Genomic DNA, 27498 nt, shown 5'->3' with positions numbered 1-27498 from the left:
AATTGGATATTTAATGGGCTTGACATTTTGAATAACTGTTCTCTGGGTATTTCCATTCTCCTTTAAAAGGAAACTAGCATTAATGAAGAGAATGGATACCTAATGAAATGTCAAAAACATTGCATATCTGTGTTGACTTTGGAGCCCAATGCAGCATATTTTCTTTTAGGGCTGAATGAAAAATGGGGAGGGGGGTTGTATGTTAAATTTAAGTATACTTTTGATATTTTCTACAATTAAAAATGCCTTCAGGTAATTCTAATCTTTTTTATGCTAAAAAATAGAAACAATTTCACAAGGGTTTGCATTTTGGAAACAGAATGTTTCTCCATTAAAAAGTGTCAATGGGAGATTTTAGAGTAGCTCAGTTTCTTTCTGGGGGAAGTGAAAAGCAATTCTCACAGGCAATGCTTACAAAAAACATCTGTGTTATTTTTTGAGAATTTAAGAACTCCAGTGGATGTTGTAGGGCTCAGCACTGCTCTTTACTGTTTTTTAATTTAAAAATGTAGATAGGTTCTAATGTAGCATATAGCATACTGAAATTCAAAATTCAAAATGAACGGTGTGCTGTGAGTACAGCACATAAATGATAACAAAATACTGTCTAGCAGTCAGACCAAAACTGTATGCATTTAGTCATATCTTAGATATTTCCATTTTTTCTGGGATTCCATAAGGACAAATGTTAATGGTAAAAATTAAAATGAAACATATACCTTAATACATCTTCCATAAAGCTGGATTTGAATGACTTACTTATTTACTGAACCAATATTTCTCATTAGCATCAGGCTATCAAAGCAAGAGGAGTTTGAGAACCAAGAACAAGTAGAAGTGCAACTCTTTCTAACTGGAGTTTTACTAACTGGAGTGCAGCTTTCAGCATATTGCCCTCTGAAATGATTTGGTGTAATATTTAAGACCATTATTAAGCTTAAACTCCTAGATAAGATGACGTTTTCCTGTCTACAATATTAAGTCCATTTCCTACAGGAGAGGAGTATAACTGGGGATAGGCTTTATTGTTTGTTGAGAAGTTAATTATGCTTTATGCAGTAAACAGTGTTCAGCTTCTACATTCTCATATTCTGATAGTCATGTATAATACAATTTAAAGTTCTCTGCCCAAAATATCATACAGTAATGCTTATTAACTCTTTTTGAAGACAAGTATTTCTGATTTTCCTTTTAGGCAATATAGGTTACATGAATTTGTGGAATAGGAAAGACATTAAAATCGGCCACATCTTCACATGCATTGACCATTAATGACAATTGTATAATTAAAAGAATTAACTTCAAACAAACATGAATTTCTAGTAACTCCTAGTTCTACACACCTATATACAAAATATGTCTTTACCGTGTTATTGATCTGCACTACTGTGTCATTCTTGGGGCACTGTAATGTGTCGTTCCACTCCACCTGGGCCCTTTTCACATCCAGTATGAATATCCTCCTGTTGCCGTTGTGTAAGGGAAAAGTAGTGATGATAGGTCTCAGCTTAGATGCTCTGAATGCTAAGCAGGAAAAACACTGCATCCTAGGAAATACTGTATTTAAGATTTTGCCTGCTCTTACATGTAAAATTACATGAAATAAGACAGTCCTACCTCCTCTCCTTTCTCTCCATTGCTCATGAGCGTATGACCTTCTCCCACATACAGTTCTTACTAAAACTGAGAACAGGGAAGTAATGGCAGCTAAACTTTAAAGAAGACATTCACATGATAAGTGCTTCCTTTACACATAGATCAAATGAACACGATTTGGACCAAACTAGATGTCCAATCTCTTTTGAAGTTATTTCTCCTCCATAAGAAAAATCAATTACTGATGTTTAATAAAGATACCATAAAATGATGTTATCGTCATTTGAAACTACTGAAAGAAATTCTAAGAAGAAACAAACTCATTGAAGGCTCCAGTCTAGCAGAAAATTCACATTAGCTATGGGTCATAGTGTAAATATGCAAGCTACAGGACTAATCACTAGCAGTAAACAAATATTTGAAGAGAAGATTTCACACACACTTGCATGGCAAGAAATCAGCTATAAACATCTATTACACATCATTATCATTAGACAGTAAGTATCCAGAAGATTCATCTCGGGAAACACAAATCAAACATCTGGTCAAATGGAAACACCTCATCTGCAATCAATAGCCCATTCAGGGATTCATTATTACTTCACAGAGGTTAGAAGCACTGTCCTCTTGGGAAAGGAAAAAGGAATCTTAAAGCAAAGGCATAGCACAACAGAAAATAAAGTCAGTCCTTGAAAACCATTGTAAAAGAAACTCCAACCTGTAAATTATGCAAACAAAGGAAGAGACAAATTTCTCCCACCGTGAACTACCACATTTCACCTGAGACCAGATTTGTGTTGTGACATTATGTAAGAAGAAGAATTTAGCCTGCAGTGAAATGTGGTGTAACTCCATTATTGTTCTATATTCAGGTCTGTGGGGATACAGGAGAAGAATGCGCAGAAGTAGATTCCTAGTTTGATCAAAACTTAATTGTTTTACTGCAGTCAGTGTATTAATCTTGGCTCACCTCAGCAAAGAAATAGGTTTTATTCATTTGATTCAAAGTAATTTAAATCCGATGGAAATTCTCACTCTGAATCTGGTCTTTGGAAACAGTTTCTACTCAGTAAGTCTGAAAATAATCTCTGTTATATCTAAAGGTTTTAGATATGTCTTTCTTGAGGCAGGAGTTACTTTCTTTTGCTCAGTACTTGTTCAGCACAGTAGGGATTTAGTCCTCAATAGTTGTCCTGTATTAGTCTTTTATAAAAAACAATATGTAAATACTCATACTATATAATTATTTCATTACAGCAATTATAATAGGTAATAGGCTGGCATCTACATTATTTGAGTAGCCTAGAAAATCTCATCCATGACTGCTTGCCAATTTCTTAAGATTTTGTCCTTATGCTGGTTTTGTTTGGGTATAGGTCATTTTTTGCACAGCAGCTGCTATAGGGCTATATTTTGGATTTGTGCAATGTTGCTAACACAGGGAGGTTTTCCTTATTGCTGAGCAGTGTTAACATAGTGTCAAGGCCTTTTCTGCTTCTCACCCCACCACCAAGTAGGCTGGGGGTGCACAAGAGCTGGGAAGGGACGCACCTGAAACAGATGACCCCAACTAACCCAAGTAGTATCCTAGACCATATGACAGATAAGAGCTGATCATGTTCAACATATAAAGCTAGGGGAAGAAGGAAAAAGGGAAGGATGTTTTGAGTGAGAGTGTTTGTCTTCCCTAGTAACCACTACATGTGATGGAACCCTGCTGTCATGGGAAAGGCTGAACACCTGCCTGCAGATGGGGAGCCGTGAGTGAATCCCTTGTTTTGCTTTGCATGTGTGTGCAGCTTTTGCTTTACCCATTAAACTGTCTTTATCTCAACCCATGTATTTTCTCACTTTTGCTCTTCCAGTTCTCTCCCCAGTCCCAACCCAGGGGCAGTGAGCAAGAGGCTGAGTGACATTTAGTTGCCAGCTGGGGTTAAACCACAACAGCTCTCTTTCAGAGAAGACAGCAGTATTACACTGGAGATGCCTATCTATAATAACAGATTAAAACAAAATTAGAAGGAACAGATGCATCTGTGGATCTATGAAGAAGCAAAAATAAATTCTCAGGAGCTGCTTTTTTCAAAGATACATGCAAACAAGCTTGGGACCTTGTGTGCCATATTTTATTACTGTGAAACAGGTATGAAGAAAAGTTCAATTAATTTAGAAGTCTAAAGTTTCCTTTATTGCTGTAGTATTTTTCATTATGAACTAGAATTACTGTAATAGGCCTCTCAGGTATTCCTGGTGGTCTCATTGTCAAGAAATATAGACAGGAAATCTTATAATGAAAATCCATAACATACACCTCTTACAACGCAACAGTAGGTACCACTACAAAAACAGATCAGAAAACAAGACCTGAAGGTCACTGTGTAATAGAATAAAACCAGCCATTCTGGATAATAAAGCTGCAGCCTAAAAAGATTTTGTATACAGTGATGAACAGCTTCAGAGAGCACTAAATGTAGAGGCAGGCAGCGTGAAGCAGATGCAGCATTCAGGGCTACAGTATGGACCAGCCTAAATCTTACAGACTGTGAGTGTAAAGTCTAGCTCCAAGGTAAATTTAGCACAAAGCTGAAATCTTGGAGACTTGCAGAGTGAAAGGGAGGTAGTGGTGCCCAGTCTTCCTCCCAGAGTAGCAAAAATCCAAAATGCCTTCAAAACAACGGGATTAGCACATTTCTCCCTTTCTTCTTATTTTTCCATATTTACTCCTTTACTGCTTTCCCTTTTATGTTTTTTACAATTTGGTTACCTTTTCATATTACATTTATTTCCTATGTAAGGCAACAAGAAGCATTTGCTGGCTTAGAAAATATCTGCACGCTTGTACTTTGCACACAGCTCTCAAGTGTATTGACAGCGGCTGCATGTCTCTATCAAGGAAAGCTTCTGTTCTTAACTTCTGCTTGCTATGATCTCCTTTTGTTTCCTTCAAAATTTATCTTCAGTTAAGTTGCACTGTATTTTATTGCTGCTGCTACTTATGTATTGTTGAGTTTTTCTTTCCTTGTAACTCTGTGAATTGGCCGGCTATTTTTCATTATTTCTGTGGGGCTATAGAAACAAAAAGCAATTCCTTTACTTGAGAATTCTGACATTTATTAGCATAATAAAACTCTCAGACGAAATTGCAGTTTTCCAAGTAATTTCATTTGCAGGGGAACTTACAAGGGATTTATTTTAAAGCCAGGTAAAACCTAGAATGAGAAATGGATGGAATTCAGACAGAAACATTCAGAAAATTTAAAGTAGGAAATGTGCTCTGGAGTGAAAATGAGGGTGCTGTTGTGATGTTAATTACATCACAAGAGGACAGAAACTCAAAAGCTAATATTCCCAAGCCTTCTTATCAGCTAAACAAAATGCAAGCAGTTGCTGGGAAGTGTGTCACCAGAAATAAATAGCTGTGTTATTATCAGTCTCTGAATGTGAATTCCTGATGGAACAAGTTGTTCAATATCCTGTCTGTAAACACTCTAAGAATTGTGTGCAATGCAGTAATCTTCCAAAACCTTTGGAAATTGCATGTCTTCTTTTCTAGCATGCCTAGCACCTTTTCCAAAGAAAAGGCAGCATTTTATGTCCTCTTTTTTTAATTTTTTTTTTACAGTACATGGAGGCAGAACAGCAGTCTGCAAAGGTATCTACGTGTCTAAATACCACCTTAATTACTCAGTACCACCTTTAGAACCTCAGTCCGATGCAGCCATATACTGCTCTTTGGCCTCAGAGGTAGGTCTATGGATACATGTATCTTTTTTAGCTTTAAATGGTCTCTGTCCATTCTCCTCTGAAGTAGGTGGTGGAACATGTGCAGCTGTGAAAAACCTGAGGTGGTTCTTGAGATGCCTATATAGAGGGAGCAAGCGCAGAGCCAGTTTCTCAGAGGAAGCAGCTGGTAGATCCTGGAGCTGTTTGGAGGAGGTAGATTGCACTTAGCAAATGTTCTCCTGGAAAAAAGCAACTTTGTGATTATTTTAGAGCGTCCACATTTGAAGCAAAAAGAATTTCTCTGTGCTGAGGTCCACATTCTGGCAGGTGGATTCAACAACTGTATATACCCTGTACCTGCTGGATTCTGATCTCAGGTCACACACACAAGGCTTCTTATTTAATGGAGAAAATAGATCCTACAAGAGGCCTACATAAATGTTACTATGTTTGGAATTGCAGATTCTAGGCATTCCATGTCTAGAATCCAGACCCTGGTGACCTGCAAAGGATCACACTTTAAAAAAATTTCAAGACCACTTGGGTATTTTGATCCTTTATCTAGCTGCCAAGTCATGTTGTTTCTTAAGGTATCAGACACATTGCTAAAGATTCTATCTCTGTAAGCCTACCTCCTATGAAAAGCCCAGCTGTCATATCTGAGCTCTGTGCACCAAGGACAGCTTGCTCCAGCTAATAAGCATTATTTGCAGGGTACTGATTTGCTTTGTTATGAGGTGCTAACAGTAACCATTTAAAACCTCCTGAGCCAGTGATTCAAGTGGTTAATACAGAAACTCTCCAGCTAAGTCTCTGTGGAAAGTTCATTACAACTTTCTTCTCATGGGTCACAAATATTGATGGATTAAATCACACAAAAAACAATGTTAACAAAAGAAAATTTTCTTGAACAACAATGAAGTTTGTGTGCAAAAGTCTGTACTTTAATATGGGTTAACTGTAGAATTACAAATAATTGTTGCTATTATTACCACAAGTTTTTATTATTATTGTAGCACCTTAAATGTCCAAGCTTATAAAGCACTTCATACAAGACAAGGGTCTTTTCCCAGATGAGCTTACCACCTAGGTTGACAAAGTATAGAAAGGAGCAGTGATTCAAGAGAAATGACTGTTTGAGGGGAGATGGATTTACCTGGGTTTCAGGAGAGAAGTCTATGGTGGGATTTGAAAGAGCACCACACAGAAATTCAGGGACTGCCCAAAGCAGTAGCATATAGAAATACACATGGTGTGCCTTTCCTATATGTTCACAGATTTCCAGGAAAAAATTAACTGTGAAGGTACAGTAACACATATGGATTGGTCCACTTTACATCTCAAAATATGCATTACATATGAAAAAGTACTGATAAACTGCTTACTAAAAGCGTGGCTATAAGACTAATCAGTAGGTTCACAACTACCTCCATCATGTCCTACTTCACTCTTGAAACAAATCAGTTGCACAGAAAACCGTCACAACCCTGTTATTTGGAATATTGCCCTGCAAAATGAATGTTTGGAGCTAAAATGAACACTTCTATACCCAGCAGATTTTACATAGCCATGTATGGGAACAGAGCAAGGAGCACAGGAAGGTGATAGTAACAGTTTTGCAGCATTTTCACTCCATTCCCTGAATTGGCTGCCTCAATAGTATCCAGCTTACCTGTGAAACAATGCAGGACTACATCAATACCATGTGACAGCCAGATTTCAAGAAGTGCTAAGACAAAAATTTCAGGAGATCGTATTGACTACTGTGATGAGAGGAGTTGTTGTTGCTCCAAATCTAACTGCTTTCATTAGAATAAATTTCATTAGAATAAACTGACTGCTTTCTATACAGGAAATTCTTTCCAAGGCTGTTGCACTGCATGAAAATGTAAATAAAATGTATATGACCTTATACTGTCTCTGCTGTGGTGAAATTTGTAGGTTTGAATTCAAAAGCTCAATGGCAAGTTTCCAGCTACATCTAAACACTTAAGCAATTACAAACTTCAGAAAGATGTTTTAAGACTGCTTCTCTTATCAAAACTGCGAAGTAATGAGATTGTCAACAGAAACCGACAAAGGTTGCTTATGAAAAAAGAATCTAATCACCAATATTGGTACTTCATTCAATACTCTGTAAGTAGTTCCCAGTCATACTTCTTGCTGCATTTTGCTTTTTCAGTCTCAGACATTAAAAAAATTAAGATAGGAACTTAGCATTCAGCAATTGGCCATGACCCCCTGAAAAATTTCTGGGAATAGTCCTCATTTGTAATCTGCCAGTAACTTCTCACATTTAGAATGTCAGCAATATGAATAACAATGATAGTTCAGATGCAAAACAGAAATATTTTGAGCCTTCTAATGAGGATGCATTTTGGCCACAAGACCAGTGGCGTTGGAAGTTCATTAACTAATTTTCAGTAGTTATTTTTTGTAGTTATCTATGACTACAGCTATCCAGAATGCATTCCTGTTAGTCCTGAATCAGTTATTCAAATAAAGGGATGTAGTCTGGTGGATTCTTCTGCTGTCCACATGGCTCCAGTAGTAGCTCCCCACCTGAGGATGTGATGATTTCTTCCTAGAAAGACAAAATCAATTAAAATATCAAAGGTCTAAGCTGTTTCCTATCTTCTGAAAAAAGCAACGGTTAAGAACAAAGACCATCACTCCACTGTAACTGGTAACCAATTATGAATAAATGCTAGATAAAATAAGTACAGGCCATCAAAGGGATTCTGTCAACTATCCATATTCTTCATGCTTTATCTCTTAGTTATGCCAGTAGTAACTTGTGACAGTATCAAACAGTGAAATCAAGCAGTTGGTGTACAAGAAAGGCTGTGATATATACTTCCTGTAAGTTCCTACACTAAAAAGAAACAGCTACAGATGCCTACAAAGGATATTCTCAAGGATTAACAGACATATGCCAGTCCTACTATGCTACTTCCATAGCCATTGCGATGAAAGAAGCTTCCCCAGGCAGACTGAGTGAGAGCTCAATGTTGAGTGCTCCCACATAACAGTAACAGCTTTCTGACTGATTATAGAGAAGTCAAAGATATTAACCTTGCTAGGGTAAAGACAGTCTTTACAAATAGCACCTTTTCTTATTAAATACCCACATGGCAAGCCTATCATTTCAGTAATTGATTACCAACATGGATAAAAAAAGAAAAACTTACTGGAAAAGTAGAGAACTTGGTCTTTGTACTTATTTCTATGGTAATGATAATGCACTTTTTTTTTTTTTGTAAAGTTTAAGATTTCTAGATGCACCAAATTGAGCCAGAATCCAGAATTATACTGACTAAAATAGCAATCCTTCATCTGAAACTTTAGCTCCAATTTATGGATCTATATGGACCTAACGTTTTCAGAACTTATCCAGTTTCTATCGAAATTCAGTGAAAAATTTGCGGTCTCCTTTCCTCAGAATATGTGGATGCTCCCAGGTGTGGTTCCATCCCAATCACTACCTCAGACTGAGAATAAGTTCAGAAAGTTACTACTCAAATTAAGTGCTTACAAGAAGGTTATGAGGAAGTAAATGTAAAGATTTAACAATGATTTTGGATATGTTATTGCTACTTTCCAACAGTATTTAAATGCAAATAATAAGAGAAAGTGCTCACTTATACCCTCTTCCGTAAGAATTTATTTTCTTCCAGCTAATGGTTAACACCCCCTTGTATCTGTCACCTTAAGTGATCTCTTTTTTTTTTTTTAAATGAAGCAGTGTTAGATGAATAATAATGATAAGCAATTAAAAAAAATAGTTATGCCAGCTGTGTCAGCCATGCTTATTTTCACTGAAAGCAAGAAGGACCCTCAGAGAGGAGCCCATGAAACTTTCGGGGTGGGGAAGTATAATTTTGCCAAAAATAGTCCTGAGGAAGCAGCAACTTTTCCAAACAATACAACAATAGATACAAGAGGAAATGTGCCTGCAGCGCAGCCATTTACATAAAGATTTCATAGCTGGTTACAAAAAGGCTTTGGGACACTTGACATTATACCAGAAAGGGCAGGCAGAAAAGCTTCAAAGAACACCATGCAAGAAACAGGATAAGATACCTTCTGAAGTGATTGCCAAAGAAACCAGTTTTCATACAGCTGTTATCTTAGACAGTTCAAAGAAAATTGTGTGGGGACTTTAAAGGTGAACCGGCTTCTCCTATTGGCTTACTGCAGAGGGAGCTATTAACTATTGTCAGGGGACAGCTAAGAAAAATTTTGCTTTCTTTAAATGTTAGAAACTAAAAGCCATTCTGATTCTGACAAATACTCTGTTACAGTCTGCAAATATGTGTGTTTCTAGTGCTAGGGTGAGCTGTGATGAAAATATGGGAACAGAGCTGGAACAGAGATGGCTGGGATCTGTTGTCACCATCACCCCTCCCCAGAAGTACATGGCATACTACTTTAGCCAGAGCTCCTACATCCAGTGCCTGGTAGCCTGTATTTGGTGTGTTGTATGTGTGCTTTTCTTTCCCTGGAATGGCTCTGGTTACACTCTTTCCAGTTGTACTGGGTCTGTCTGGGATGGAGTTAACTTTCTCCACATCAGTCTGTATGGTGGTATGTTTTGAATTTGTTGCTAAAACAGTGTTGGTTAACACACTAATGTTTTGGCTATTGCTGATCAGGCTTTCTCTTTTTTCCACTCAGGCTCTGCTGGCAGGGAGTAGGCTGGGAACAAGTGAGAAGTTGTGAGGGGACACGGCCCAGCTGTTTGACCCAAAATGCACAAAAAGATATTCTGTATCATAAAATGTCATGCTCAGTAATAAAAATGGGATAAAGGAAGAAGAAGGAGTGGGGATTGGCTTCCAACATAGTCTTTGAGAGAGAATTTCAGCAAATTAGGGGAGGTTGTATTTTTTTGGTCAGATATGACACCTAGTATCCTCCCATGTGGAAATATAATTTTTGGAAATATAATGTCATAGTAATCTGTGAGGGGACAGTAAAACACTCAAGAGATGTTGCAAACTAGCTGAAATAAAAGAAAGATTTAAAAGAGAAGCAAAATTGAAAGAAAAATAACCACTGTTTAGTGTTTGTGAGACTGAATGCTAAAAAAAAATAAAATCTGTGAAGAAAAAGAGGAGAAAAAATTCAACAGAATTAGTTTGAAATGAGTGAGAAAAGGATAAAAAAGGAAAGGGACCTTGAAAAGAGAGGATGAAGAGAAATTCTGAGGGTGGCTAAGAAAAAAGCAGAATTAAAACTGCATCTGGGAGAGATGCAACATGTTGGAAACAATCTATCAGAAAGCTGAGTCACAGTCTGGCAACAAGAAACACAAATCAGAGGCAAAATAATTCAAACCCATCTAAAGTCAAAGATGAGTAGTAAACTACTCTTGCAAGATTGTTTTGGGTGATATGGAGTGACCTTTACAACATCCCCAAAAGAGCACCCCTCCATGTTCCCTTCCTTACTGCAGGGCCCCACTCCTTTGCTTTTGCACATTCAAAGTGCATCACATCAAAGTTTGGGAAAATGCTGAAATTTCATCAAAAGACCTTTGTATGGTATTTCCAATCCAATTTTGCACAGCAAAGACGCTGCAAATGTTAGCTGTGTCAATCCTTATTAGCCCATTTTTAGCCCAGGAGAGCGCACATTGTGGAAGAATCTGCTTAGAAAGGGACGCAAATACATGTTGAAGCATTTGACTGAATGGTAAAAGCCTTCTGATTCATTGCAACAAAGACACAAACTAGAAATGTTACTAGAAATGCCAGGCTAACTGCAGAATATATACATATATTCTTTCCTCCGCTATGGTTGCTACTGGTTTCCAATGTGGTTTCAAATTACATGGCTCCTCTCTAAATTATTAATCTGTTCCACTCAGCTATTGATCTCTACCTAGCAAGTGTTACCTTGTGAAAATCAATAAGATCTGTCAGTGTTGCATGTCGGTTTGGATCTACCCCCAAGAAGCTGTAGAAATCCCCCGAAGCATCAACGAGGAAGTGTTTGAACCCACTTTGCTGGCGATAAGACAATGCATAGCCCCAGATTTTCTCACTGACTCGCACCAGGAATGTTCCTTCAGATTTATTCATCAACAACTCTTCTGCCTCCTGGCGGCTGATAATGCCTGGCAAGAAAAAAAAACGCACAAAAACTACAGTTATGCAGATAGCAGTCAGAGTAAATCACATGCAACAAATACAGAGCAGAAGTGAAATTCAAATGGCATAACTTCTGAAGATTGAAATGTTTATAGGAGGAGTCAGAGCTATGGAAGACAATGTTTATGCCGTTTGTTTCTGAAGAATAGTAAAAGGGTTTTGATGGAGTCTGGTGGGATATGCTTTTAAATTGTCTGATTCAGAATTGCTTACTGCTTTTACAAAGGAAGTGCATAAATGCAACCGGCCTATCAGACTAACAAATTCTGTACATGGGATCATTTAGCAGACTAGCATAGTTTGGCATTGCAATTTGAATTTGCAGTAAACTGCTGGTATTTGCAGTTGTGTTGCCGTATATCTGACTTGTTGACTTACAACTGTTTTATAGGTCCTAGAGAAAGAACATAAAGCAAGTGCCAGGAGAAAAAGCATTTGTCTGCTTTTGTACATCCCTACACATATGTGTCCATAGATGCATATAAATAAATTGGAACACGAAATAAAATCCTGCAACTAACAGAGCTGCTGAGAGAGATGAGCATGTTAGATTACTTAATCACAAGCTTGCCTTTCTAGGGAACATTGTCACAGAGGAAAACAAGAAACAAAGCAAGCTCATAGCCCTTTCCTTCTGGGACCTTTCAGGCTTAATATGAGAGAAAGAGTCTTCTCTAATTAAAAACTGTAGCCATGAGCTAAAGCAACAGAAATATTGAATATTGTATTTGTCAACCAGAAGTGACAAATTCAAACAAATTCTTTATAATTCATAATGAATAATGAGTTATGTACCTTGCTCTGGGACAAGAGAAGACAAAATTAATTGGGGCTCCTTGCAGTCTGTAACTATCATCCTGTGGTAATTTTCTCTAGGAGCCAACTTATTTCTCTGGACAAACTCAACCAGTTTGATCAAATCAACCAGGGAACAAAGTCTTCCCCATAACCTGGACACCAAGTCCAGGTGAATTAATTTATAGGTGAATTAATTCCTTTACTGTATGACAAATACATTTGTCAGGGCAAAGAAGGATCACAAATTTAGAATTTCAGAGTAAGCAAGAGAAAAAGTTTAACAGGAGTAGAACTTTCAAGAATTTTCCCATTTTATGCTTCTGTGTTAGAAGAATCTTCATCTCTCTTTTCCTTCCTGATCCCTGGATGCAGCACAGAAGTTGCTGGTACTTCTGCCTGCAAACAGGGTATAGCAGATAAACCCTATTCTGATCACACTCCATGTAAAAGGTGTGATCAGAATTGCACGCAGTACTGAACCAGGTCCATCCACCTAGAGACCCTGGTTCAAATTTGCCTTGTAGGCCTAGAGGACAGTAAGCTCGTCTCTCATCATTATCTGTGAAATACCAGATGCTCACTTTAATCAGGAACAGATGTTGAATTAGGCCATCCTGAATGTGAACATGGCACAAATGTCAATAAATAGTACATGTACATGTTCCAAAGTTACTCTCTGTGAAGCTAAACTTTCTTGAAACAATATAATACTGCTTGTTATTGTAGAAGCTTACACATGTCCTAGTGAGAGTTCCATGGAGTCCAGGTACTGAAAAGCCACACTGGTGTAGAATAATAATAACCACATCCCAGGGATTACCAGTTTGTACAAAGAAGTACCTACCTGAAGAAACAAAGTTTGGGATGCTTTAATTAAGCCCACAAGGAAAATTATGCCTCTGGGAGACATAGGAAGGAACTGAGGAGATCTAGGTCCTAAAAGCAAGCACTGTGTGATGTTAAGAAACAAAGAAAAACATCTCTTTCTTTCAGTTTTTGCCTACTTTGAGACAATAAATTCCTTTTACAGTTTTACTTGGTGCAATGAGGAACACAACAAGGGCTCAATCTCAGTGGGGCTCAAAGGTCCTTCCTGAAATATCTTCAGTAATTATTAAGACGAAACATACACATATATACTCTGCTGAATAAGGTAAACTTTCTGGAGGATATTGCATCATTTTTGCACCAGAAATGCAAAACAGGCAGCAATCATGCAAACATAAGCTTTTGTTTAGAAACAGCAGGCAATGGCTCAGCCAATAGTGTCAATTGCTGCACCTTGCAAAACTAAAATCAGTTTTATTGGAGGCATTCCAAGATTAATTGTTTAAAATTCTTGAACTCTGTTCAAATGAAAAGGCAGTACTAATATGAATCCATATGATACGGCATATTATGTGAAGCTGTATCACTAGGATCCCAATACTAGGTGCCCTGTACCAAGAATTACACAAAAATTGATTCTGAAATCAGACTATTTGTTAATCCACTCTTCTCCCAAATTGCCTTAGTTTAAATATACAATGAAAGGTTTCATTAGTGATTATAATACCTACTTCCTTGTTAAATCTCTGCTAGAAATACATGTAGACAAGCCACACTAACAAGCTCAGAGCATTTAATGATACAGGAAAGGATAAACAATTCCATTACCAGCAAATGCGACATTAATTCCAATAATCAATATTTATACTGTAATTCTAGATTGAAACCATGCTGTTAAATTTTGAGATAGGAATTGGATGCTGTTACAACTACCCCTTCTCTAAGCAGTGTCAGAATTGTCATGCAGCCCTGCTAGGGAATGAGGTGGTATAGACAATTTGTCACTTAAAAAATAAAGGGTTTGTAAAAATACAGAGTTGCAAAAAAGAAGGGTTGTATTATATGGTGAACATTATTCTTAGGATGTTTCTCGGGTTAGAATGACCATCACTATCAGCCATATAATACAAAATTCATTTAGCACCAATTAATTCAATGCTAAACAATCTGTTCACCTGCTTTCAACTCCCACCAGTAGAACTAAACCACTGCAGGCTTCCACGTGATGTTATATGCTTTGCCAGACCTTATTTTTATTCTGGGCACTTTATATCATTGAGTAGATGAGAAATGCTACATTGCTCACAGCTAAGTTCTTTTCTGCTTTAATTCTCTTTTCTGCTAAAATGGTGTAATAAATTATCAGCCAGCTGTTTTCTTCCCTTTTTCTCTCCTGATTCTGTTAACAGCTCATGAGAAACCATCTCTCTCTACCACCTCCTCCCTCTCTCTGCCTCCCAGTTATTTTATTTCTGGTTCAATGTTTTAGTGTGTGGTGTTTGTAGCAATGAAAGTCTCCCTTCACCCTTTAGAAAACGGTATGCTGTTCTCAAGACAACTAGAAAAAGAGTGGCACTGTTCACTCCTGAGACAGCTGTAGGGAAATACACAACATCTGAGAAAGCCCTACATGAGCACTGAAAACTTTGAACTGAAGTCAGGAAACTTTGGTTTCCCAGGGCTCTGGTAAGAGGTTTAGAATCACTGATGCTCTTATCTGTGCTCGTTAGGATATTAATTGGAAATATTATCTCAAAAAAGAAACCACTGATGCTTTGAAAGCTAATTTTCCCCTCTCACTAATCCTTGCTAATCCCTTAAAAAAAAAAAAGGAAAAGAAAAAAAGAGGCAACATCTTCACTTGAAGCAATGCTGTGTTAAACAAAAGCAGTAATCCTGTAATGTCAGCACAACTCTGCAAACCAGTCATTCAAATAAATACATCACAATTAATCAACCTATCATCAGTATCATTATTTTAACCCATCATGTGGCCATATACACATATACTGAGTATTTGGATAGCAGTTAGCAACCCCACTGAAACTCCCTTACATCTTCTACCTGTCATGCTAAACAATTTCTCTGAGTGTACAAACTGCTGTTGTCTATAACAAACTGTGAAAGGACAGTAGGATTTTTTTGATCCTCTGGGAGAGGATCAAAGGAGTAACTAGCTCCTCTGAAAAGCATGGAAACCCATCAGTTGGTTTGAGTTTTAGGCCCCCCTCCCAGATTCACAGTATGCATCTATCATGTTGTATGCGTCTACCTGTCCATTCTACTTTTGCAATGTTCATTAACGTAAGTCATTAAGATATTAAGTTAAATGTTAATATACATTTTATAATGCATATTAACATTTTGGATTCCTAGCAAGAAAGTAACATTTTGGAAGACAGTTATTTCAAATCACAGGCCATTCATCATCAACTGACACGTTCCTCATTAACATCTTCGTTTTTAAATACAGTGCCTGTAATGACAATTTGTGGATGACAGTCAATTCTTAACATTTTGTTGTAATTATGGTCTTTTTACTGCTACCAATCTTCAATTAACTGCTCCAAAAAAGGAAAAAGAACATCCTAACATTTAGGGTATGTTAAGCCCACATGGAAACTAGAGAGTCCATTATAAACTTAGTGGGCACAGCTAAGAAATCTTGATACTGCCTTCCAAGTTTACAGCAGCCTCAATAGCAGAAAATGCTATTCTGAAATATTATAAGATGACACTTCAGCTTCCCACTCTTCTCTCAGCATTATCCTACCTACATCCTTGACTGAAACTCCAGAGATGAAATACAGAAATATTTGCTAAGAGAATGCCATAACAAGCACAAATTCAAACTAGAAAAGCTGATAAACTTTGCCAGCAAGGCAGGACTATGTATTAGAAGACTAAAGTTGGTTTTTTATTATGCAGATAAAATTACATCATGTCCATTGTTATCATCTACCTGTGGTCTAATGTGCCACATGTAATAACAATGTCAATACATAAAGATAATTTGGCCTTTAATGATTGTTATATTTTTTAAATGGATATGTGCATTTATGTATGCCAAGAGGCCGACTAAGGCTGGAGGGACAGCAGGTACAAACACAGCCTAGAAGCATTCATTTACCCTCCTGCAATAGAAGCTATTTGTTTAGTCAGTGTTTTCTCTTTTCATATTTTTTCATTAGACTGATCTCAAACACTCTAGTGCATGAGGCTTTATTTACAGAGCAAAAGCATCACAAATACTGGCATGAATAAATAGTAATGAGAGCATTCATGCCAAAAGTGTTCTCATGACCATTATGAAAAGCCTTCTATTTCACAAAATTGATTTGTTGAATAATTATGAATATACACAGGTAATCAATGAAGAGGAAAGAGACTCATCCTGTTTATACAACTTAAGACATCTAGCCAGGGAAGTGTGTGATTTAGGTCACCAATCAAAACTAGGATCCAAAACACAGAGAAGCCAATACCAGCATCTCTTCTGTTTTCAACAGAATTAGATCAAAGCCCATGTGAATACAAATATTCCTAGCCATCGTTACATGAATAATTCATATGCTAAAGGTCATACAAATGCATTACACCTAGAGCAAGTGTAAGTAATAAATAAATGAGTAAATACAAGGAATTATGAAGAATTAGGAGATAACTCCCAAATAATGTAAAGGACTATGTTTGTCCAATTATACAGGCAGATCTAAGTAGTAATTTGAAAGACAGTTATAAAATGGCACAAGGGTTAAAAGGATCAGTTTTCTAAGCACTAGCCAATCCCTTCCAACTTTTGGAACTGAAAAACTAAGCTAGACAGACATACTACTATAACTACACCATTTGGAATGTTTCTCAAAAGAAAATAAACAAGCAAATATTCAAAAAGTTTCCAGATAAATTTCCTCTATGACTTACTTTGAGAATCAAAAGTTGGATTACCTTGCAAAAAAGCTTAAATAAATTTCAGACAATGGCTATAAAAGCCTGAAAATAAATATGGATTGAGCAGATATTTTGTCTTGGGTACTTTTAATTAAAAGAAAAATGTTCCAGTTTGAGAAGGAGAAAACACATTACAGGTTTTTCTGCATACATCACTATAATAATAAAAATCACGTAGTTGGAATTAAAGACCCAACCCACTTGGGACCAAAATACGATTAAAGGCAATCAGTTTTGAAAGAAATAATCAGAAATGTAAACAGAAATTCAGAAGGGATTAATCCAGCTGCAGCCAGTGTGTTTTCAGAAGAGCTGACAGCCTGTGATAGCATGCCAGCATTAACATAAATCACTGTCAGGAAGTACAAAAGCAGCTTGTAAGAACACTGGTCTGTGAACCTAATGGAGGGGGTCATAGATTTCAGAGTCCACAGCAAAGGAAGATATACATGAGGAATAAACACAAACTAAGATGAAAGCTGAAGCTGGGGAACTAAGGTTCAGAATAAATCTGACCTTTTTATCATCCCATAAGGTGGGACAATAAAGGCTTGAAACAAATCTTTGAATGCATGATACTAGAAACCAGCTCTGGTTTAGGAGAAGGTGAAAAATCCAGCTCCTTCAACCACTCAGAAAGATCAAAAGCATTAAAGAATGGAAGATGAAGTGATTGCTTCCCTGCAGTGCAAGAACTAGAACAGCTATAGTTTACGCTCTCAAGGAAAAGCAGTTTCTACATCACTCAAAGCAATAGTTTCCTCAGGCTGTTTTTTTTTCAGTTCTCTTCCACGGGCGCAAGTCTATACGTGGACTCTTAAGCTGAGAACATACTTGTGGTTGTTCATTGGGAAGGACACAATTAATTCACAAAACTATGATGTTTAGTCTGAATATATTATGAGAAAACCAATGCTGTGTATAATTTATAGATCACTGCTATCAGTTATGGTGGTTTATGGACTGATCTGCAACTTAGAGCTAAAGGATAATGTACATATCTAGGTCACACCTTCTCATTTTTCCAGGTGTTACAGCAGGAGTAGCATGCACAGTTGAATACATGCATAAATATTTGCAGGAGTAGGCTTTTTCAGTGTGCCACTATTAAAAAGGTTTCATTCTCTCCTTCCTTTTAGTCACAATACTTTTTTGGTGCAACAAAACAAGTAATGAAAAGAGAAGATCAATAGCATTCTGTGAGAAAAGCTATGGCAGAGAGATAACAATAGCTCTGCCTATGCTATTTCAGAATAGAAGCATTAAAGAGTGCAAAGCAAAGCAAGGGAGTAAATCAAAGACTGCTGGTAACAGAAACAAAGCTGTTGAAGCTATTTATCATCTGCTTTTAAGGCAGGATAAACTCCCATGGGACTAGATCTTCAAAAGAGTTCTGTTCCCATTTAGGCATTGAAATAAATGGCCATGCTTAAAAAAAAAAAAAAAAAAAAAAGAAGCTGCACAATGACTGAGGTTTTGTGGTTGGGTTTTATTTTTTCCAAAACCTGGCCAAAAGTGTCACAGCAAGAGCCCAAGAGCTGAATTCCTATGAAATGCTTTTCCTTCTTACAGATGGTGAGAATGTAGATACTTCATGCTGTGATGCATGTTTGTAATCTGATATAAGTCCAAGTAAATAGTACAGTATCCATAAATATTACTAAGGGACTATAGGCCTCTGTGCTGATAATAGGGAGAAAATGTGCAATAGGTTACAAAAAGCAGAACCTAAAATACAAGTAAATAAACTAAAACCTCCCTGTCTGCACGTAAGTGCAATGGGAAGCAAAGCTTGGATGCATTTAAAAATCAACAGGTAAAATGCATATTTGAAATACAGTGGCCATGTCACAGATAAGGTTATCTGAGTACTCAGTGGTCAGTACAGGGCTGGCCTTCTCCCAGAGCTGCACAGACAAAGTGAAGTGACACTGGTTAGAGAGTCTGGAGAAATCTTTCTTTGTTCCACATTCACCTCTTTCTGTGCAAGCTCAGGAACAAAGCATGCAGCATTCCATACCTAAGATAGAGATAGATCTGTGCTTTTGAAAGGTAAGCAGGAGTCCATTACCCATTCTTCACCATTCCTCTCCTTTGTCACTATCCTGGTACATTTAAGATACATGCCACATTGGGAAAAATCACACCAGTGAATTTCAGCTATCTCACCAGCAGGCATTGCTCAGTATAGAAAGCATCCTCTGGGCTACAAACAGAAATATATAGAAAACAAAGGCCCAGAGGAATAATGCTTTTCTAGTGGCAAGAAATCCCTTCAGGCAAGGATGAGGTGTACTGATAATATACCATGCCCTAAACAAGCTCTTCTTGAAGACTTATGTGGTGCATAGAACTATCTTATGCACAGGAGAAATTCACCAAGGAAAAGCATCATATATAAAAAAATATAGGCCTCTCTGGTGGTATTTTGTATTTTGGTGGGTTTTGTGTTTTGTTTGCTTTCGTTGCTATTGTGGTTTTGGTTTGTTTTTAATAATATGTAGTAATCTCTCTGTTCTGTCAGCATAAAGCTGTTCTAAGAATAAAAAAAAAAAATCAGACCTCAAAAGGTTTCTCAATTCCCTAAGGCTGAGATTCCTTAAAGCAATTAAAAACCTACTGAAATTCTGAAGGAAATGGGTGCCTTACTCCCCTGGGTATCTTTGAAAATGCTACCTAAAGGAGTAATACAGCTATAATGAGTATTTTTCTTCAGGTTTACAGAAAATCAGATGTGCTACATCCATTGTCGCTAGTGTGGCTTACAGTTAATTCCCTAAGCACCCTGCAGAAAATATACCCCTTAATTGTCTCTTTTAAAGTTCATTCTATATCCAAACTATCAAGTACTGTAAAAACCCTTTATACCCACTGTCGAAATATTTACACCATATTCACTAAGGAGCAGTGCAGCACAAAAAGATAGGTCTGAATCCACCATGGGTATAATAGAGCTATAAATTTTTCTGCTAATGCCTCCTCAAAGCATAGTGTTGATTTCTTTCTTTCCTTCAAGATCAGCCTAGACTGCATTAGCCATGAGGAAAACAAAGATTTCAGACTAGCTCTCCTCTTGGTACATTGTTAATTGTCACATATGAGGGGAGAAATGTGGCACAAAAGACCTTTAACCTTTTATCTCAGGTATATATGTCTTGATTTTTTTTTTATAAAGATGGATCCTTCTGCCCTGAAATCTCTCAATAAGCCTCTTTAATTTTTCTGAGGTTTATCATCTGAACAGCTTCTGAAAAAAGCATTTTAAAAAATGGAACAGTTAACCATTCCATTTTCAGTGGTTTCTCAGACTGCCTTCTCTGAGTGTAGTATACCATGCATGATCAGTAAATTGACAGAAATTGAGGGGCAAGAATATTTCATATTGTATTGTTTTCACTGACTACAATTGGAAGCTTCTATGGCCTAGTGAAGTCAGTTGAAGATTAACATGGATGTTCCAAGCACCTAAATAGGATGCCTTGCATAAACAGTACAAATATTCTTGATAATGATGTTTTTTACTTTGATGATAGGATGACTGGATAATAGGAAAGTGATTGCTTTAAAAAAAAAAAAAAAAAATCAGTAAATACTTCCAGGCCTATATAGGCATCCTAAATGCTGTTACAGATAGTTGACATTTCCTGCAAATAGCATGGAAAGGAGAGGTACTCATAAGGATTGTCTGCAAACTCCAAATATGAAACAAACATGCTTTGAGAAAATATCAGTACACTAATCCAAATAGTCAATTTTGTTACAAATATTATTCCTGTAGGATGCATTCACATTCTTACAGTACAGATGAGATCAAATTTTTATTTCTTTTATGTGTGAAAAAGATAGCCAACTGTACAGACTATCAATCAGCTCTTGTGATAGATGCGTTACGTGACACATGCAAAGTAGATATTAAAACCTTACTGGATCTTCCAAAACATTAAAATCTGCTTAATCAGTAACGCATGCTGAAATACCCTTCCAAAGCAGCCTGACAGGGTTAGAAATAGTACAGTGGTGTAACACATAACCTACTGCAGAGCAAAGTAGCCGATGTAAGCTCTGATCCTAGTCCAGGCAAAGAGAAACACAGCAGTTCTGGTACAATAGTCACTGATACTGTGTTTTGTGTGAAAATTGAAAAGCATGGCAGGTTTTTTTGAATGTTAGTGGCCAGTATTCACCATCCTTTCTCCAGGCAGACCAAATATTGGCATTCAGTCAGTCTTGGTCTTGCAAACAACAGAGAATAAAGAAAGGGAAATTCTAGCTTGTGGGCATCGATTGCAAGCACTTCTTATCCACTTCACTTGTTTACATTACTCACCCTGTTACTTATTTAAATCCTCAAATATTGCTGAATTTGAAAATGAGAGAGAAAATCTTCTGGTATGCAAATAAGATCTAAATCAAAGAACAAAATGAGAAAGTTGATCTGTGAGAAAGAGGATAAGAGTGCAAAATCCCTCCTGGGATCTATATGTATTTTCGTAACTCCAGCCATCATAAGTCCTTGTTTCTTCGAAATACTTCTAAGGGCAGCATGGACATTAAAAACCATGGAAGTCTGAGCTTTTGCCAAACCAACTGCACAATGCAAAATAAAGCCCACAGTGAGATATTTGTTTGCTTTAGATTTCTGTGAAAAGGCAAACTGGAAGAATTGGTTAAAGGTAGCCTCTTTGTAGACCTTTCCTGACTTTGTAGAACCCATTCTGAGGCAACAATGCCAGGTGACACTCCAGAGGGAACACATGAACCAAAGACAAGAACAGCTACTCAATAGCTGTGGCTAGGATGACATTCCTGCAGAGGCATGTTTTCAAAGAGCCCATTACTGGCTGATGGATAGTTGCTGATGGAGAGTGGGAAGGTATAGTTTGGAACACACAGAAACTGAAAGAAGTTTGTAAGGTTGGAGGGAATTCTTTCTTGAATAAAGGGCTCCTTTAAAAAAGAATTTAAAGAAATAGTCATTTAAAATTAGAAATTATTTTCAATTCAAACTCATCAATTGCTGGACACTTCAACTGCTGAAAGCATTGGCATTAGAATCAGATTTGAGTGCAAGTTCTCTGATTTGCCATGCAAGCAGCATTTGGAACTCAAACCTTTACGAACCTGCTAACTTAGTGAGTGTAAATGTTACCATTTCGCACTTTCTGCAAGGGGAAGACAAGTAGGAAAAATTGCATTAAAACTACTGCCAGTTTCAAAGAGTGCTTTTGAAAAAAAACATGTCAGATCTTGATCAGCTTGCTGCTTCTCCCTTCACTCAAGTGTATATATGAACATTTAACCACAACAATTTTCTTTAAAAACCAGTGCCGGAAGAAATGCTTGTACTTGCAAATCAACACGTGTTTAATCTCAACAAGACAGTCAAGTCAAGCACGAAAGTTCTACCTAGAAGGATAAATGATGCAATCCTTTAAACCAGCATACATAATTTACTAGCTCTGAAATAAGCATTTCTGACTGGAGTGTGGAATACTTCACAAAACATGCAATCCCATAAGAACTATTTAAAAAAATAAATGATAATATATTTGTTTTAGCACCAGCACATTTTAATATACTGATGCTTCTTTAGGAGCAAGAAGTTTCTTTCAGTCCTCAAAAAATCTTGACATAAGAAAAACACAATATGCTAAAACCAATTATATATGGTTCCACTTACAGTACTGATATATAAATCATTTTCGATGCTTCTGAACTGTGAATATATGAATGCTTAGGCAAACAACCATTTTTGTTTGCAAATGCAGACTGGATCCTGTGCGTAACCATCCCCTCCTCTCATAATATGGCCACATTTAAGGGTGTATAGAACAGGGAACAATAATACATGTTCATTAAAAAAGCCCACTGTGATTCCCCCCCCCATTTGTATGACCTGTCATGAATATACCATTTCTAGAGGAAAATGATATTTAATTAAGTGCCTGTGAAATTCCTGATGTGTTGTCTGTGACTACGATTTACATTTTACTGAATATACCATATAACGAATCAAGAAACTCTGGCAGAACAGTTAGGGCCTGATTTGCTTTTGCCTAGTATATTGTGCAGTCACTTATTCTGCAATAGTTTTGTGATCTGTTACACTAATTTTTGCATCATGTAATTGAGTACAGAAAATACAGAACATTAAAAAATCAGGTTGTCTACACAGACTGGACTAAGACAACTGTCTGCCAAAAAGCTTTCTAATTAATAGTAAGAAATTACTGAGAATTATAATATGCTACGATTTTATTTCAAAACAAGTAAGACACCAACATTAAGTCCTAACGCAGTTTTCCTGTGCCATTATTGCCATATCTGTAAGTACCTATGAAGCATAGCCACTGGATATACTAAAAAAGTAACAAATTGCTTAGGTACTAGGAAGCTACAGGCAAATTTCATCAAGGCAAGGGAGAAGCAGCAAAATGAACAAGAAGATTCTTAAATTATGAGTCAGTTGCACTGGAGGCTGCATGATGCAGAAATTGACTATAAAAAAGACAAACAAAACCAAAACAGCCCAGTCTATATCACCACATTTTATGGGTACTTCTGCCTTTATCAGAGTATCTCCAAAACCCATGCAAAAAAATACAGCAAAGAAAAACAGCTCTTTCAGTCGTGAGCTAAATTGTAAAAAGCCTGCTATTTTCTTGGGCATTCTTTCCTTCTCTATATTGCCATAAAGCTCATTGACATGTCTCGCACAAAAGCAGTATATTTTCTTCATTACAAAACCAAAACACATTAAAGAATATCTTCAATTCATACTTAAGTTTCCCACATTTTTTGTGAATTAAAATAAAGCCCAGCATTTCAAATTTGGACTTAGAAACTGAACTTACTGTCTTTATTAGAGGGTTGATGTATTTTATTTGTGTGCAATAAAGCAACCAAAATTATCGACTAAGCTTCAGGCAATCAGGAAACATACCCTAGTCATATTTAGAATAAAACTTAAAAAAAAATAAATGAGATGTACTGAAACAAAGCACATCTTAAGAATACCTGAAAAGCAGTGATTATGTTAGTGGTAGAAAAAGGAAGACAACTGATTTGTCTTTAGGCTAGCAGATGTCACTGGTATTTCTATGGGTCCAAACAGTTTTCTATATGATGAAAGAAAAACAATATTTAATAAATACCTACTGAATAAATACAGCAAATTAATATGCAGATCTACAAAAAAAAAAAGAAGTTTCACAATTACAACTCTGAAACAGAGAAGTGAGATTTTGACATGAGTAAGGACTATTAGGTATTCAAAACTTGCTTGTATGTAAACTGAAAACCAAATCTCTTCATATATCCATACTTAGTTTTATGGAAATGTCAAGTTTGTATGAACAATCATCTTGAATAGTGTAAAACAAAATGCACAACTGTATGGGAAAGGTTTTGTAATTCTACTGGCTAACAAGAGAGAGGTGATATCTAGGCTGATCATGGGTTTGAGCATTTAGAAGGTTCAGAGCCTTCTTCAGGAGTCTTCCTGGTATAATGCTAGTTTAAATGGCTTTATGCTAGTATTGATTTGTCATTCAGTACACTGGGAATGTACTATGAATACAACTTCACTGATTTAGTGGGCTCACTGTAAGAGCATTTGCCCAATAGATGGACACTGAAATGCTCAGAAGTTAATTGAGTTACATGGCAGCAAACAGAATATCACATTACAGCCTCTGACAAGTTGCTAATTTGATAGACTTGCTGATATTTTCCACTGGCCTTTTTGTATTGATGCTGATTTCTACTGATTTCCTATTGATATTCCGCTATTTTAATTTCAATGTGCTTTTTATCTGAGTATACGGAAGTTAGATTTTCATTCTTTGTTGCACCAAACAAGAATCATTAAACCTCTAGTTCAACCTCCAGCTCCATAAGCAGCAAGAGTTGACTTTCTGATTCTGGGGTCCATTTCTGTTGCATGGGGTCCATTCTACATCAGCTTTTTAGAATGTTTTCTAAGGGTTGATGTACATTCCTACCATGAAACCATTAATTTCAGGAAGAACCTAGACCACTGTTATAAATTTGCCCGACAGTTTACAGCTAATTTGACACACTATCATGAATACACTAAGTAGGTATCAGCTGGCAATGGTAATTATATAGTGCAATTGGCTCTGCAAACACCACAACAATTTGTGAGTATAATGTATAATAACTTTTCAGGAGGCTTTAACAATAACATTCTTGATTGTGAATTAGAAGAAAATCAGTTCAATGTATTCTCCATTTGTTTTTAAATATCAAAACCTCCCACCCTTGGTTATTAACCAAAATATGTCACACACTCAAAAATAAGAAATCAACCCTTCCACTTTTTTAGAATCATGGAATAGTTAGGGTTGGAAAGGACCTTAAGATCATCTAGTTCCAACACCCACGCCACAGGCAGGAACACTTCCCACTAAACCATGCCAACCAAGGCTCTGTCCAACCTGGCCTTGAACACCACCAGGGATGGAGCATTCACAACTTCCTTGGGCAACCCACTCCAGTGCCTCACCATCCTCACAGTAAAGAGTTTCTTCCTTATAGCCAATCTAAACTTCCCCTGTTTCAGTTTGAACCTGTTACCCCTTGTCCTGTCACTACAGTCCCTAGTGAAGAGTCCCTCCCCAGAATCCCTATAGGCCCCCTTCAGATACTGGAAGGCTGCTATGAGTCTCCACACGGCCTTCTGTTCTCCAGGCTGAACAGCCCCAACTTTCTCAGCCTGTCTTCATACGGGAGGTGCTCCAGTCCCCTGATCATCCTTGTGGCCCTTCTCTGCACTTGTTCCAACAGTTCCATGTCCTTTTTATGTTGAGGACACCAGAACTGCACACAATACTCCACGTGAGGTCTCACGAGAGCAGAGTAGAGGGGCAGGATCACCTCCTTCGACCTGCTGGTCACGCTCCTTTTGATGCAGCCCAGGATAATGGTTGGCTTTCTGGGCTGCGAGCGCACACTGAAGCCGGCTCATGTTCATTTTCTCATTGACCAACACCCCCAAGTCCTTCTGTGCAGGGCTGCTCTGAATCTCTTCTCTGCCCAACCTGTAGCTGTGCCTGGGATTACTCCGACCCAGGTGTAGGACCTTGCACTTGCCATGGTTAAACCTCATGCGGTTGGCATCAGCCCACCTCACAAGTGTGTCAAGGTCCCTCTGGATGGCATTCCTTCCCTCCAACATATCAACCGAACCACACAGCTTGGTGTCATCAGCAAACTTGCTGAGGGCACACTCAATCCCACTGTCCATGTCAGCGACAAAGATGTTGAACAAGACCGGTCCCAACACCGATCCCTGAGGGACACCACTCATTACTGGTCTCCAAATGGACACTGAGCCGTTGATCACAACTCTTTGCGTGCGGCCATCCAGCCAGTTCTTTAGCCACCAAGTGGTCCATCCATCAAATTGATGTCTCTCCAATTTAGAGACAAGGATGTCGTGTGGGACAGTGTTGAATGATTTGCACAAGTCCAGGTAGATGACATCAACTGCTCTACCCCTGTCCATCAGTTCTGTAGCCCCATCCTAGAAGGCCACCAAATTGGTCAGGCAGAATTTCCCCTTAGCGAAGCCATGCTGGCTGTCACCAAGCACCTTGTTGTTTTTCATGTGCCTTAGCATGCCTTCCAGGAGAATCTGCTCCAAGATTTTGCCAGGCACAGAGGTGAGACTGACTGGTCTGTAATTCCCCGGGTCATCCATTTTCCCCTTCTTGAAAATGGGGATTATATTTCCCTTTTTCCAGTCATTGGGAACTTCACCTGACTGCCATGATTTTTCAAATATGGTGGACAATGGCTTAGCAACTTCATTTGCCAGCTCCTTCAGGAAACACAGATGGATCTCATCAGGACCCATGGACTTGTGCACATTCAGGTTCTTAACATGGTCTCAAACCAGATCCTCTCCTACAGTGGGCCCAAGGTCTTCATTTTCACAGTCCCTGCATCTGCCTTGCAAGACTTGGGTGGTGTGGTCAGAGCCTTTGCCAGTGAAGACAGAGGCGAAGAAGTCATTCAGAACCTCAGCCTTCTCCAAATCCTGTGTAGCTAGTTCCCCTAATAGCTTCCAGAGGGGGCCTACGTTGTCCCTAATCTGTCTTTTATTCACTATGTACCTACGGAATCCCTTCCTGTTATCTTTTAACATCCCTAGCCAAGTTTAATTCTAACTGGGCCTTAGCTTTCCTACCCTGGTCTCTAGCTTCCTGGACAACATCCCTGTACTCTTCCCATGCCACCTGTCCTTGCTTCCTCCTTTTATAAGCCTCTTTTTTCCTTCGAATTTTCCTCAGGAGCTCCTCATCTATCCAGGGAGGTCTCCTGGCCCTCCTGCTGCACTTCCTTCTAGTTGGGATGCAACACTCCTGAGCTTGCAGCAGGTGATCCTTGAATATCAACCAAGAGTCTTGGGCCCCCCTGCCCT

At 37.8% G+C, this 27498-nt stretch overlaps 1 protein-coding gene across 1 annotated transcript in view; it reads right to left on the bottom strand.

Moving 5' to 3' along the window:
• Positions 1-7433: 7433 nt before the first annotated feature.
• SH2D4B (SH2 domain containing 4B) overlaps positions 7434-27498 on the bottom strand; it is a 59781-nt gene continuing 39716 nt past the window's right edge. Inside the window, exons 7-8 of the mRNA XM_057416384.1 lie at positions 11220-11440; positions 7434-7903 (exon numbers count right to left, since the gene is read on the bottom strand). Of these exons, the coding sequence (XP_057272367.1) occupies positions 7811-7903; positions 11220-11440 (314 nt within the window). The 3' untranslated portion in view covers positions 7434-7810. The remainder of the gene's footprint in view (positions 7904-11219; positions 11441-27498) is intronic.

This window comes from Pezoporus wallicus, unplaced genomic scaffold (assembly GCF_028554395.1).
Source record: "Pezoporus wallicus isolate ANWC-B61680 ecotype Strahan unplaced genomic scaffold, APGP_CSIRO_Pwel_v1 contig_2012, whole genome shotgun sequence".
Classification (NCBI taxonomy): Eukaryota; Metazoa; Chordata; class Aves; order Psittaciformes; family Psittacidae; genus Pezoporus; species Pezoporus wallicus.
Note: the sequence above shows the minus strand (reverse complement) of the source record. Positions and strands in the feature narration are given on the sequence as shown.